Here is a 14,909-nt window from a genome sequence, read left to right as displayed (position 1 = left end):
AGCCAAAAGGCTGTGTGTTCGAATCCCGCTGTGGGCACGGATGTTTTCGATTGTCTCTGAAAATACTAGTAGTGGTCGTGGGCGGTTGATGGTGTTGGTGTAGTTGTAGTTGATGGATTGAGACAGAGTTGTAGAGTGGGCTTCCTCCCTCAGTCCTTGGACTCCGTGGAAGTGTAAGGTAAATAAATGATATTACTGTATTAAGCATATTTTAAATTAAAGTATCGTAACAACCGAACAAGAGTAACTTTTTAAATACCTAATTTTGTTTTATATTATGAACACTCTAAAGGAAGAGCATCTGTAACCCCACGGTAACCTTTGTATTACTAGATTTGAAGGGAAAAAATCATTAGGATTCTATTCCAGGTACAACAGGAGAAATGGTGTTTTGTTGATTTGGGAATTCCAGCATTAATAAGTCTTCACTAGAAGAAGCTTGGGTTGCTCTGTAGAAATGACATTTACATTCATAGAACTAAGCCGCCTGAAGAAAGACGTTTATATTCGATTTTCGTCATCAACTAGAATAGCTCTTTCTAATCCTTTCTTCGACTGATTCCAAACTTTGTCGATTTCTGACATGATTAATTTTGTTTTGTTTTTTTCGGGAAACTCGTGCTTTTCCTCAAATAATCTTCAGAAAATGGACCACAGAACCCACATTCGATTTTATTTTTATATTTACTAATGAATATTTTGGAAGGCGAGAAGGCAGATGTTGTCCTCTCGTATTCTATCCCCGATGCCTTCACAACAATCAGTAGTAGCAAGTTCAACGTGGTGACGGTTAAGGGTGAATCATAAATTCTCACCGAATTCAAAATATTACTTTCAGCTATAGATTTATTTTATTTATTATTTATACTTTCAACTAAAAGAGTTCCTATTATTACATTTGAAAATAAAAAGGTGCTAGAGGATTTTTTTTTTTTTTTTTTTGAAAATATGAAACTTCATTTTAAAATTTAAATCGACAGAGGCCGCGGGACACTGCTTAAAACGTGTTAGGTGTTTCAGGTGTTATTTCTTGCTTTTTGTCGTGTTTAGTAAAATCTTGAGGGTGGAATAAATTGTTAATAACAGGAAGATAAAAGAAATTACATAACTGGTTTTGAGAGTAAGTGATGTTATAGATTAAACCGCTCTTAGTTCATTGTAAAAATTATTATTATTTGATACCTCCAGGTAGTCCAAGGATTCATCGAGGTAGGGCATCTGCTCTACAACTCCATATTCAACTTCTCAGGGTCATTCATATATGAAATTCTAAGAGCAAATGACTAAATTTAGTAACTGCTAATTTCACTATACAGTATTTCTTTTAACGCGAAACTTAAAGTGAGTAGTCATAAAAAGTGCGATATCAGGGTGTGTTATTTTATTAAATACATTTTTAGTTTTTACCATGATTGTTTATATTTGCTCTAGATAAATCCCAAAAGATACTGTTTTGTTTCGCGCAGTTCTCGGGAAAATTGAGGTGTGCAATAAATAGCTTATATTCCAGGTTTTGTCATCTCTGTTCAGATTCGTTACGTATATATAACCTATCATAACATAGTCATATTTCCCTTCGAAATCGTTCAAATATATTGAATATTTACAATCTCTCTTAGAGGTCCAAAAACCATTGTTTGAAATCTATGCGACGTAAATTAGTGCAGTAATCATGCTTAAATAAATAATGGGATATCACTTTACAGTACATGCAAATCTAAACTGTATGCAAGCTCACTGTATCACCTACTTAATAACGTGTAGGTGTATCTTTGGTTCTGGTCATCCTTTTAGTGATCATTCCACAAATTTGTAATGTTACTCTTATTTATGGACTTGATACCCCAGTTTATTACAGAGGTGTTGTGAGTTGAGATCAGGAATATGTACAGACCAACTGGTTATTATTATTAAATATCTCCATTGCAAGAGGGCACTCTGCTCTATCTACACTTTCTAACATCTATCCATACACAGCATTCCTGAAACTATCCAACGTTATGCCATCTGCCACCTATTAACAGTATTTTTAGCTAAGTTATGTGTGTTTTGGCCTGTATGTGGGATGAAACAACTAGAATTTTTGGGAATGGAAATCCTGCATTTTCCATACAAGATCAGCTTATCTTCAGTTAAAAAAAAAAAAAAAATTCTGTATAACTATTCTTGTCATGACAAGAATGAAACTTGGATCATTTTCACATTTTCCTTAAACCATGTTGTAATAGCACCTGTAATATTACATATTGCATTCAGCATGTTGAATAAGACATAGATCTCGTCTGTAAAATTGTCATAATGCAGAAACACATGCATTATGCAGAATGTTGCACATCAGTTGGTGTTTATTTTCAGGCACTACAACTCCGTATAATGAGACAGCTCCAAATTATTATGCCACTCCCAATTTCATTGTTGGAACTATTCATTAAGCATCATGCACTTGCCAGGCATTTGGAATATGCATATTCACAATAAAACTTGATAGGCATTGTATAGTGTTGTTTGTTACTACTTATGCACTTCTTATACTCAACAATGCAGTTGAGATGACATAATCTACACTATTGATTGCCATGTTTTGGATTATATGCAGCAAGGTTCAATAAATATGCTTTCCTATTCATCTGTGGCAAGTAGTTGCAACTGGATAACTAGATGACAAATAAAAAAATTATAGAGTATTTTTTTAATTTGATTAAAAATAACTTTCTCAACATTTTTTTTTTATTTTATGAAAACATAGGAAAGTATGCATAATATAAACAGATATTTTGGTAACAAAAACTAATGTAATAAATAATAGTTTTCAAAATATCAGTATTGTTTTTACCGTTCTTCCTATTCTTATTTTTTTATTGACTTGGAATGGTTTGCACACATGGGAAATGTTACAACAATGATATAGCATCACTAATCACTTCATGGAATTCCTTTGACTTATTGGGACATATCATTAAAAATAGGGTGGAGTTTTGGGTGAGTATATTGTTTTTTGTGGCAAGTATGATTTTATCTAATTAGTTGATCCCTGATGTTTGCTACTTTCGGCACACACACCAAAATTGATATGCTTCATTGCCCAGAATTCTATGAAGTATAACTCTAGGTAGTACTTGATCAAGAAGCTGACGAGATTTTCATTCTATTCTTTTGAGCACCTTTAAATCCTTTATTATTAACTTTTGTATTTCTTATCTGACATGTCACACTCTCCCACTTCTACCTTCTATTGATGCTGCCTTCCACTGATTTTGAGTGATAGGCTCTTGTATCTATCATGAGTTGATAGGGCACATTGATATGACATCCCATCATATGGTGCATAAATTATATATTTAGTTTAATCCTTTATCCAAGTGTAAGCAAACAGAGTTTGCTTACACTTGGATAAAGGATAGTTTACTCCTGAAGATACTTCAGGAGCAAACTATCCAGACCAGTTTGCTCCTGAAGTTTTGACCAGTTTTGACCTTATTGAGGTCTCTTCAGTGGGAGCCAGACCCAGAGGTGATACCAAGGTTGAAGCAATGCAGAAGTCATATCTATCTATATACCCATAATGCATAACATTATACATGTCTGCAAGGAGATGTGTTTTGCATTATAGGATACTAAGGCAAGTGATGTGAAGCTTTATCCACCTTTACCATGAGTTGCCCCAGTCCTGAAGATACTTCAGATGCAAACTTTGTTTGCTTACACTTGGATAAAGGATTAAACTAAATATATAATTTATAGTTTAACCCAGGGATGGCCAACCTATTGTGCATGCGCCAAAAGTGGCGCATTGCATGATTAGAAGTGGCGCACTGAACCCCAGAGAAAAATTTTTAAAAATATTGTATACAATTTATATATATGTATATATATAAACACACAATTAACCTACCACTGAATTCTAGAGTGCGCACTTATTATACTTGTTTGATCTTGAAGCAACAGACACTGGGAAATGCTGACATCCGTCATCAGTTACTCAATCAGTTTACAGCTGACTATCATCATAGCGTTCGATGAACTTCTGATTCGATGTGAGTGAACAATTCTCTGTTTTTAAACGTATTTGTTTTTATTAACAGTTCTTTAAGTTTAAGATAAGATTTCTGTTTTCATGAAGGCTTAATATAGTTCTGTAAATTTAAAAATAATTTTTTTCATTTTGAACGCGTATGTCAAGTCCTTGCTCGCTCCCTTAATTTGATGATACTGAAACCTGCAATTGTTCAGAGTATTTGTATGTGTGTGTTTTTATGTTTTTTTTAATACAATATTTTTTTCTTTTTATTTACGTATAGTAGATTTATTCCTAAAATTTAACTGATCATCACCAAAGCTTTCGTAATGAGGATGTTTGGGTTGCGTGCGTGATTGCCAACTGATCGACTGTCTTATGGCAGGAAGCGATCTCGTATTTCATTGGACATAATATATTACAAGAGAGAGACGAAAACACTCTATGAAAAAAAAAAAATATATATATATATATATACTATTTTTAAACTTATAAAACTGCATTAGGTCTTCATGAAAACAGGAATCTTATCTTAAATTTGTAGAAATGTTTTTGAATGTTCATAATGTTTAAAACCATAAAATAATTTAAATAAATAAATTATTTAATAATAAGCTTTACTTTTTGAAATAATTTTTTTTACAATCAGTTACCCATTACTTTGCAAAAGAAAATGAGCAGAAGAAAAGCAGAAGGTGATAGCAAATGCCAGTTTAATGAACTGTGGGAAAATTAGTTCTTATTTAAGCGCTCTCTCAGATAATAGAAGACATGATCTTAACAGACACTATAGAAAACATCAAGCTGAATTAGAAGAAAAACTGAAGTTAGTTCCTGGGTCTGAGTTGCAGAAAGTATACGTGGTTAAGAAAAAGGAAGAAATAAAAAAGAGACAAAATATATTTGTGAAATGAAGTTGTGAAAGTGTGGCAATGATGGAGGTGTCTTATGAAATTGCCTTTGTGTTGGCTAAAAAACACAAGCCTTTCTCTGATGGAGAGGAAGTTGTTAAGCCCTGTCTCGAAAAATTTGCAAAATGTCTTGGTGATAAGAATGTTGAAAGAAAAGTAAACCAAATTGCTCTGTCTAAGCAAACAATTACAAGACGTATCGAAGAACTTTCCCATGATGTTACTGAGCAATTAAAAGACCATGTTCACGTTTATGCTTTCTTTTCTTTTGGACGAATTCGCTGACATATGTGATGTAGCCCAATTAAGCATTTTTACAAGAGGAATTGATGGTAATTTTAACATCTTTGAAGAACTTATCGGTCTTGAGTCACTTCATGGGAAAACCAGAGGGTCAGACATATTTGACAAAGTAAAGTCATGTCTAGAAAATCAACAACTAGATTCTAGTAATAATAATAGATTTAGTTTAATCCTTTATCCCAGTGAGAGCAAACAAAGTTTGCACCTGAAAATATCTTCAGGACTAAATATAGTGTTGTACTATCTTATCCAGTAAGTAGTGCAACACCAAGGCAACTCGTGGCAAAGGTGGAGCAAGCTACCAGGCACTTCTAACCCAGTATCTCCCATAATGCAAAACACATTTCCTATGTGGATATGTATACTGTTATGCATTAAAGGGATTGGCCATCTACCCAGACTAGTTTCGACCTTTATTGAGGTCTCTTCAGTGGGAGCCAGGCCCAGAGCTGGAGATACCAGGCAGAAGCAGTAGCAAGTCATCTGTGCCTATGGGAGTTGCCAAAAGGTTTATCACCTTTTTTAAAAATTACTCTGGATTTAGAGAAAGATGTTGAAAATTTATTTATCACTAGGTTAGACTATAATAGATTTAGTTTAATCCTTTATCCCAGTGAGAGCAAACAAAGTTTGCACCTGAAAATATCTTCAGGACTAAATATAGTGTTGTACTATCTTATCCAGTAAGTAGTGCAACACCAAGGCAACTCGTGGCAAAGGTGGAGCAAGCTACCAGGCACTTCTAACCCAGTATCTCCCATAATGCAAAACACATTTCCTATGTGGATATGTATACTGTTATGCATTAAAGGGATTGGCCATCTACCCAGACTAGTTTCGACCTTTATTGAGGTCTCTTCAGTGGGAGCCAGGCCCAGAGCTGGAGATACCAGGCAGAAGCAGTAGCAAGTCATCTGTGCCTATGGGAGTTGCCAAAAGGTTTATCACCTTTTTTAAAAATTACTCTGGATTTAGAGAAAGATGTTGAAAATTTATTTATCACTAGGTTAGACTATAATAGATTTAGTTTAATCCTTTATCCCAGTGAGAGCAAACAAAGTTTGCACCTGAAAATATCTTCAGGACTAAATATAGTGTTGTACTATCTTATCCAGTAAGTAGTGCAACACCAAGGCAACTCGTGGCAAAGGTGGAGCAAGCTACCAGGCACTTCTAACCCAGTATCTCCCATAATGCAAAACACATTTCCTATGTGGATATGTATACTGTTATGCATTAAAGGGATTGGCCATCTACCCAGACTAGTTTCGACCTTTATTGAGGTCTCTTCAGTGGGAGCCAGGCCCAGAGCTGGAGATACCAGGCAGAAGCAGTAGCAAGTCATCTGTGCCTATGGGAGTTGCCAAAAGGTTTATCACCTTTTTTAAAAATTACTCTGGATTTAGAGAAAGATGTTGAAAATTTATTTATCACTAGGTTAGACTATAATAGATTTAGTTTAATCCTTTATCCCAGTGAGAGCAAACAAAGTTTGCACCTGAAAATATCTTCAGGACTAAATATAGTGTTGTACTATCTTATCCAGTAAGTAGTGCAACACCAAGGCAACTCGTGGCAAAGGTGGAGCAAGCTACCAGGCACTTCTAACCCAGTATCTCCCATAATGCAAAACACATTTCCTATGTGGATATGTATACTGTTATGCATTAAAGGGATTGGCCATCTACCCAGACTAGTTTCGACCTTTATTGAGGTCTCTTCAGTGGGAGCCAGGCCCAGAGCTGGAGATACCAGGCAGAAGCAGTAGCAAGTCATCTGTGCCTATGGGAGTTGCCAAAAGGTTTATCACCTTTTTTAAAAATTACTCTGGATTTAGAGAAAGATGTTGAAAATTTATTTATTTATGGAGATACCAGGCTTCTGCCTGGTATCTCCAGCTCTGGGCCTGGCTCCCACTGAAGAGACCTCAATAAAGGTCGAAACTAGTCTGGGTAGATGGCCAATCCCTTTAATGCATAACAGTATACATATCCACATAGGAAATGTGTTTTGCATTATGGGAGATACTGGGTTAGAAGTGCCTGGTAGCTTGCTCCACCTTTGCCACGAGTTGCCTTGGTGTTGCACTACTTACTGGATAAGATAGTACAACACTATATTTAGTCCTGAAGATATTTTCAGGTGCAAACTTTGTTTGCTCTCACTGGGATAAAGGATTAAACTAAATCTATTATAGTCTAACCTAGTGATAAATAAATTTTCAACATAGATTCTAGTAAGCTCATCAGTATGTGCACTGATGGAGCACTGTCAATGATAGGTAGAGTTTCTGGGACTGTAACTTTACTTGAAAGGTTTTTTAGGTTGTTCTCTACTAAAGTATCACTGTATCATACATGAAGAATCTCTGTATGGAAAAACTCTAAATTTGAAGCATGTTATGATACCAGTTGTAAAGTGTGTGAATAAAATTAGAGCAAGAGGGTTAAACAGAAGAGAATTCAGAGAATATTGTGAACTGCTAGATATGGAATATGGTGATCTCATCCTTCATTGTGAGGTGCGCTGGCTTTCTAAAGGACAAGTTCTCAGTAGATTTTGGAAGCTGAAAGAAAGTGTTCATAATTTTCTGGAAGAGAAGGATGAGCTGCATGAGGAAAAAGCCTTGTTGTGTGATGAGATGTTACCAGCTACCTCAATTATCTAAATTTGAAACTGCAGGGCAAGAACAAATTGCTTCCTAGCTTAGTAAATGACATCAGTGCATTCAAAATGAAATTAAAACTGTTAATCTCCCAGTTAGAAAATGGGGATTTAAGTCAATTTCCACATTTAAAAGAACATAGTGAATCTGTTGAAAATAATGGCAACTTACAGAATATACTGAGAAACTCAGATTATTAAAAGAGTCCTTTAACATTCATTTTAGTGACTTTGCCAAAGAAGGAGACTGCATACTTCTTTCAGTAAGTGAAAAGGCATTTATAAATCCCTTTTCACTTGCTGAACAAAAAATCTTGACGATGCCTAGTAACATACAAATGGAACTTATTGATCTCAGAACCAATTCTTTATTGAAAATGAAATTTAATGAACTTCCATCACTCCCAGATGCTTTTGATATAATTAATTTCTGGTGATCGTTGCCCTGTGAACATTTTCCAGAACTGAGAAAATTTGCTCAGAGTTATATCTTTCATTTTGGAACTACGTACAGATGCAAACAACATTTTCATAAATGAAAATGATTAAGAACAAACTACGGTCACGACTGACTGATTCAAATTTGAAAAACTATTTAATGCTTTCTGTAACTGATTTAACTCCAAACATTACAAGCTTAGCAAAAGCAAAGCAATATCAAAAGGCAATAAAATAATTAATGTTTATCTTGTCTTTATATGAAATCCTTTTATTTAAAACTGCTAAAAGTGTCTATAATAAATCATTTTATGCATAACTGTTAAATATATCCATATTACCATATTTTAAAAGCGCTGAAAAGTGATATAAGTTTGTATGGCGCATCTTAACTAAAATATGAAAAAATCGACGTATGAACTATAAAAGGTTGGCCACCCCTAGTCTAACCAAATGAAAAAACTTCCAACATATGGTGCATCTTTTCGTGTCCATAGGGAATATACTTTCATCCTAAAACAAGAGAATGTTTTATTGCTTATTTTGCCCCATACAAAAATAAAGGAGTAAACTCCAAACACTAAATTTTTCTGTTGTATAAAAACAAAACAACAACAAAAAAAAATTAAGGTAATTAGCATAACTGACACTGCTGCTGCATCTAATTTTAAAATAGTTTCCTTTATTATTAATACAAATAGTTACTCAAGGAACAAACGGGATCCTTAGTTCAGTTCAGTTAGGTCAATTAAATGAACTCTTATTTATGGTGGATGTTTATAAAGGATTACTCTATGATTAGTAAAGAGTATTATTATATCAGCAGCATTAAGTGGGTGGGAGAAGCCAACAGTGATTAGGATGTGGTCAAGTTTCTCTATGGGTTCTTTGTTCTGGGGGTTGCAGCACTAGCTTCTGGTACTTAAGTATCTGTTATGTTAAAGATATATAATTATACACTTAGTGCCACATGGATGATACAGTATTAGTTGTGCAAGTCATTATAATGAGCTAATGCAGAGAAAACCCTGCAAGTTTTCTCTGTGTTAGCTCCATCATCTTGAAAATTTTTTCAGTTTATGTACTCAGGATATTTTATATGAGGTAATAAAATATATAAATAGATGAAGGACATGCTGTAAGGCATTCTCTATCCTTCCATTGGCAAATTATAATCTCAAGCACTTTTGAAGAATGGCTATTTCATAGGTATTATTTCTGGGGAAATTCCCATGTTACTCCTCTAAGTAAATATTATTTTTATGGCTATTCAGCATATTTTTGTTTCGCTTTTTTATAATGTAATTGGCTTTTTACTCAAATTTTAGGGCATTACTGATGTTTTATATGGACAGATATACGAAGAATGTATAGGAAGAAAAACTGGACATACCTTTGTGGGATGTTGCTGGCTGTCTTCTTTTTCATTGGCATCCCGCTGTATGGTGATGTATATTGTTGAAGGAAGGAAGTATGACCTCAGTGGAAGGAGAGTTGGAATCTAGGAGAATTATTGGAGAGGCAAGAGATATGCAAACCTTTTTTGAAAAACCTGTTTTTTTTTTTTTTTTTTAATTTATTAATGGTGGGGATAAACATAGAAATTTTAGGGGAAGGAGAAGGATATTATGAAATAAGATCAGGGGTGGGAGAACAGTGCGTGAGCTTTTTCGACAGTGCGTTGTCTTCGGAGCTTGTGGGGGGAAGTGGAGGCTATGTCATGCTGACTTGGTGTATCTGTGTTGTATTCTATCTATTGGTCAAAGTCGTTACCTAATTTTTATGTTATGGAGCTTGCAACTCTCAGAAATTATGTAGGGTCAGTGGACATTTACTGAGTTTTTGTTACATTTTATGGCTATTGTTTCTGATATTCCTAAGTATTGTTTTGTTTTCCTGTATGCCTACTATTATGCAATTGTTGATTTGGGGTATATGTTTCTGTTCAAGGGTGTGGACTGCTATTTCTTTTTTCCTATATTTTGTATTCTATTTTTCCTGCATTTATTTCTCCTGTATTTAGTATTTAGTATTCTGCTTTCCTTTTGGTTGTTGCGTTTTATATTTTTTAAATGTTCTGAATTGGGATGTTGCAGTCACGGAGTGTTCTTGTAGTCTTGCCCACAAAGATCTGATAGTAGAACCTGTGTAGGTGACATCACCATCTTGTTTGCAAGGAAATTTGAAAACTGCATTATGGTGTTCTAGTATTTCTTTGTGAGCCTGTGTAGCTCAGTAGAAGTGGTGTTTGCACTCTACAGCGCTTGACTGCACGAAGAAAGGATTTGGTGGTTCAAATCTAGTCTCTGACTAGAGGAACTTTTTCTAAGCCTTTTTTCGGCCGGTTCCCGAGTTAGTCGATCTCTTGCACGGGCTAGCGGTTTTTTCTCTCGGAAACTTGGGTTTTTCGTCCCGGAAACTCAAGAAAATCGACCGTAGAACCCACACTATTTTCAGACATTAAAAATATTGTGTTAGGGTTAGAGACCACAATATAGCGGCACTAGCTTGCTGCCTTCTTCACTGCATACCGATGAATCAGTGATAGCCTTGGGCCAGCTATCTCTCTGATTGGCTACCAGTGGAGATTGAACTGCCCGCTCAGTCTCCAAATGTTAGATAGGGTAAACGGCCCTGGAAACTCAAGAAAATTGAACGTAGAACCCACACTATTTTCAGACATTAAAAATATTGTGTTAGGGTTAGAGACCACTAGATGGCAGCACTAGCTTGCCGCCTTCTTCACTGCATACCGATGAATCAGTGATAGCCTTGGGCCAGCTATCTCTCTGATTGGCTACCAGTGGAGATTGAACTGCCCGCTCAGTCTCCAAATGTTAGATAGGGTAAACGGCCCTGCCTACTCCCTATACGGGAACAACATAAGCATTAGCTGATTTTTTTTTTTTTTAAAGTATTTCTTTGTATGTGTGAGATTTAGTAGGTTTTAGAAGTGTTCCCAATTTTTGGATTTGCTGAAATAATCGGTAGATCAAAAAATATGACCAACGAACTTTGCATGATGCTAATGTTCACCACAAACAAAAAATTGGCAACACTTCCGACATCTTGAATTTAGTAACACATTCAGAGAAGGTTAGTGAAGAGGAGGTGCAGGCTTGGGTGATGTAGACAATTCTGTTCCCGTCACTCTCTCTCTTGATGACAATGAAATAATCGAACATGTACTGAGAAAGGAGAAAGATGATGAAGATGACCATACGCAGACCACGAAAGTTACTTGGAAGAAAGCTGACAAAGGATTGCAGACATTCATAAGATTTGCTGAAGAATGTTCATCTGTGTCAGCACATGATGTTATGAAACTTCATTGTATATACAGTGAATTTTTAAATCTCCGGCGACAATCTTGTAAGCAGAAATTCACAACAACTTGCATCTGATAATACGTACTGTAATTTTTAAATGCTGTTTAAATTTGATTTCGTGAAGTATAAAATTGTGTATCTGTTTTAAATTTTAAAAAATCTGCATGACTTTTTATGTTATTTATATTTTATATTTTTATGTTAAACATAATATTATATTATGTTTAATATAATATTTTTTTATATTATTTTTATGTTTATGTTTAATTATGGTCAGCAGATCGAAAAATATGACCAACGAACTTTGCATGATGCTGCAATTTCTACAGATAGAATCACAAAACATGAACAGCTAAGTTCTCGAAATGTATATTCCATTATCCAGTAAAATCTTGTATCCGGAATTGGCGAAGTCCCTTTGTTTCCGGTTAATACAGATTTTGCTGCATTTTGAACAGCTTTCCTGTTGGCACCTAGTTATATACCTTTTCAAGATCTATAATATTTAAATGTAGATCTTTATATATTCCCATGATTTCTCAAATATTTGTAGTACAGTGAAATCTGATTCTGACAACCTGTATTTGGCCTGAACCCAGTTCTTCTCTGAGCTTCCCTTCCACAATTTTTCTTAGCCTTCTTCTCAACTATATTTGCATAAATCTTACAAGAAATATTCAGAAGGAAAATTTCTCTGTAATACACACATTTTTATTTCTCCACCGCCTTTGTTTTTCAATAGATGCATACTATGCAATATTATTATCATGTCTTTTAAATTTATCAGTGTAATAAATGTTCATAATACAATTGCATAATATATTACAAATATATTTACTTGTTAAAAACAGTTTTTTTCTTTTCTTCCTAGATACAAATTGGATCATTTATAAAAGGAGGCAAGAATGAATATTGATATCGAATTATAAGTTATCCTGGATTTAGTGCAAAACAGTTCATTTGGTCTTCCATGAAGATATAAAATTAAATTGTTTTTTGTATAAAGGATAGTTATGGAGAAGTCTCTGAAAGTTGAGGATTCAATACTCTTCACAAATACAGAAGAACAGGTGAACAAAAAGCTATTTTTATGTCATTCTTGTAGAGAGACACATAAACAATCAGAACAAGTGAAAGTGAAGTTGGCAGGTAATCCTAATGAAGATACTTTTATTTGTAATGCTTGTAAGATGCCATTTACACTCTTCAGTTATCTGAAACAACAGAAATTTGATACTGATGAGCAACATCTATCATGTGAAATGATTGGAGAGTCATATAAACATTTAAACAATTTGAAACAGCACAGAAAATTTCAAGCTACTGTGAGGCCTTTTATTTGTGAAGCTTGTGGTAAATCATTTACATTATCAAGTCATTTGGAAAAACACACAAAAATTCACACAAATGGGAGACCATTTACTTGTGATATTTGTGGGAAGTCATTTAATCGATCTGATTCTCTGAAAGTCCACATGATGATCCACACTAACGAAAGACCATTTATATGTGAAGTTTGTGGGAAGTCATTTAATCGATCTGATTCTCTGAAAGTACATGCGATGATCCACACTAACAAAAGACCATGTATATGTGAAGTTTGTGGCAAATCATTTATAATGTCAAGTCATCTGAAAGAACACATGAGAATTCACTCAAATGAGAAAACCTTTACTTGTGAATTTTGTGGAAAATTATTTTCAGAATCTCGTTATCTGAAAAAACATAAAAAAATTCACAGCAAAGAACTGCAATTTACATGTGAAACATGTGGCAAGTCATTTGCATCATTAGTTCACCTGAAAATGCACATACAAATTCACACAAATGAGAGACCTTTTAGATGCGAAACTTGTGGGAAATCATTTATATTCTCAAATGATCTGAAAAAACATACAAGAACACACACAAATGAGAGACCTTTTCACTGTGAACTTTGTAGGAAATCATTTAAAGTATTAAGTTATTTGACAAAACATATAAGAACACACACAAATGAGAGACCTTTTAGCTGTGAAATTTGTGGGAAATCATTTAAAATATCAAGGCATCTGAAAGAACATGCAAGAACTCACACAAATGAGAGGGCATTTGCATGTGAAACTTGTGGAAAATCATTTATATTATCAAGTCATCTCAAAGTACACATAAGAATTCACACAAATGAAAGAAATTTTATTTGTGAAACTTGTGGAAAATCATTTAAAGTATCAAGTCAACTCAAAGCACACATAAAAACTCACACAAATGAAAGACCTTTTACTTGTGAAACTTGTGGAAAATCGTTTAGAGAATTAAGTAAACTCAAAGAACACACAAAAACTCACACAAATGAAAGACCTTTTTCTTGTGAAACTTGTGGAAAATCATTTATAGTGTCAAGTCAACTCAAACGACATAAAAACTCACACAAATGAAAGACCTTTTACTTGTGAAACTTGTGGAAAATTGGTAAAACAGGCAAATAATCTGACAGAACATACAGCAGTTCATCGAAATGTAAGACTTTTTGTCTGTGAAAGTTGTGGGAAATCATTTAAGATATCAAGTCATCTAAAAAAAACACAAGAAATCACATAATGAGAGACCTTTTACTTTTCTTTGATACTTATTGAAAATTATTTACAGTTGTCTGAAGCTAGACAATTGTAATATTGTTTAATGTTAAATCTAGTGTTAGATAAGGATGTACATTATCCTCTCTGTTATTCATTATCTATATGGATCACATCATGAAGGAAAGTTGTATTAAATCTGATATCAAAATTTGAGATGCTAATGTCAGCTCTTTGCTCTATGCAGATGATGATATACTTTTAAATAAATCCGCTACAAGTCTACAAGATTCCCTGACTAAATTGAATAACTTGTAATAGATATGTCAGATGGTCAGCAATAACAAGACAACAATAATGAAAATAGGCAGAAGCATTGAAAATATCAACTGCATTGTGAATGGAGAACCTATACAAGTAAAACATTTCAGCTACTTGAGCACGATTTTTGGTGAAGATGATAAATTAAATATGAAAATATACAACAGAAGCAACAATGCTGGTATGGTAGGAAGTCAACTGAATAAATTCATATGGAATAAGAGAAATTAGTCAGAACAGTAAATTAGCTGTATACAAGACAGTGTTCAAACCAGTTTTAACTTATGGATCTGAGAGCTGGGTCAGAAGTAAAACACTTCAACAGACTAGAGACTGCAGATATTTCCCACTGTTCTCAAGCTCTGCTTTATGT

The 14,909-nt window shown here is 34.3% G+C and overlaps 1 protein-coding gene across 3 annotated transcripts; it reads left to right on the top strand.

Moving 5' to 3' along the window:
• Positions 1–1,021: 1,021 nt before the first annotated feature.
• Positions 1,022–14,505, top strand: LOC150099233 (uncharacterized). 3 transcript variants are annotated; one of them, XM_090404005.1, is made up of 3 exons: positions 1,022–1,120; positions 3,940–4,034; positions 12,532–14,505. In XM_090404005.1, the coding sequence occupies exon 3, from the start codon at positions 12,674–12,676 to the stop codon at positions 14,075–14,077; it is 1,404 nt and encodes a 467-aa protein (XP_090260131.1). In that variant the 5' UTR covers positions 1,022–1,120; positions 3,940–4,034; positions 12,532–12,673; the 3' UTR covers positions 14,078–14,505. The 3 variants fall into 3 exon arrangements, with proteins under 3 accessions (XP_090260131.1, XP_090260133.1, XP_090260132.1); XM_090404006.1 differs by lacking the exon at positions 1,022–1,120 and adding an exon at positions 1,318–1,341; XM_090404007.1 differs by lacking the exon at positions 3,940–4,034 and having other exon boundaries at positions 1,030–1,120.
• The last annotated feature ends 404 nt before the right edge of the window (positions 14,506–14,909 follow it).

The sequence above is a fragment of the Typopeltis vanoorti genome, chromosome 14, assembly GCF_054136105.1.
Source record: "Typopeltis vanoorti isolate ZY-2024b chromosome 14, IOZ_Tvanoo_1.0, whole genome shotgun sequence".
Classification (NCBI taxonomy): domain Eukaryota; kingdom Metazoa; phylum Arthropoda; class Arachnida; order Uropygi; family Thelyphonidae; genus Typopeltis; species Typopeltis vanoorti.
This window is presented reverse-complemented; position numbering and strand designations above follow the sequence as displayed.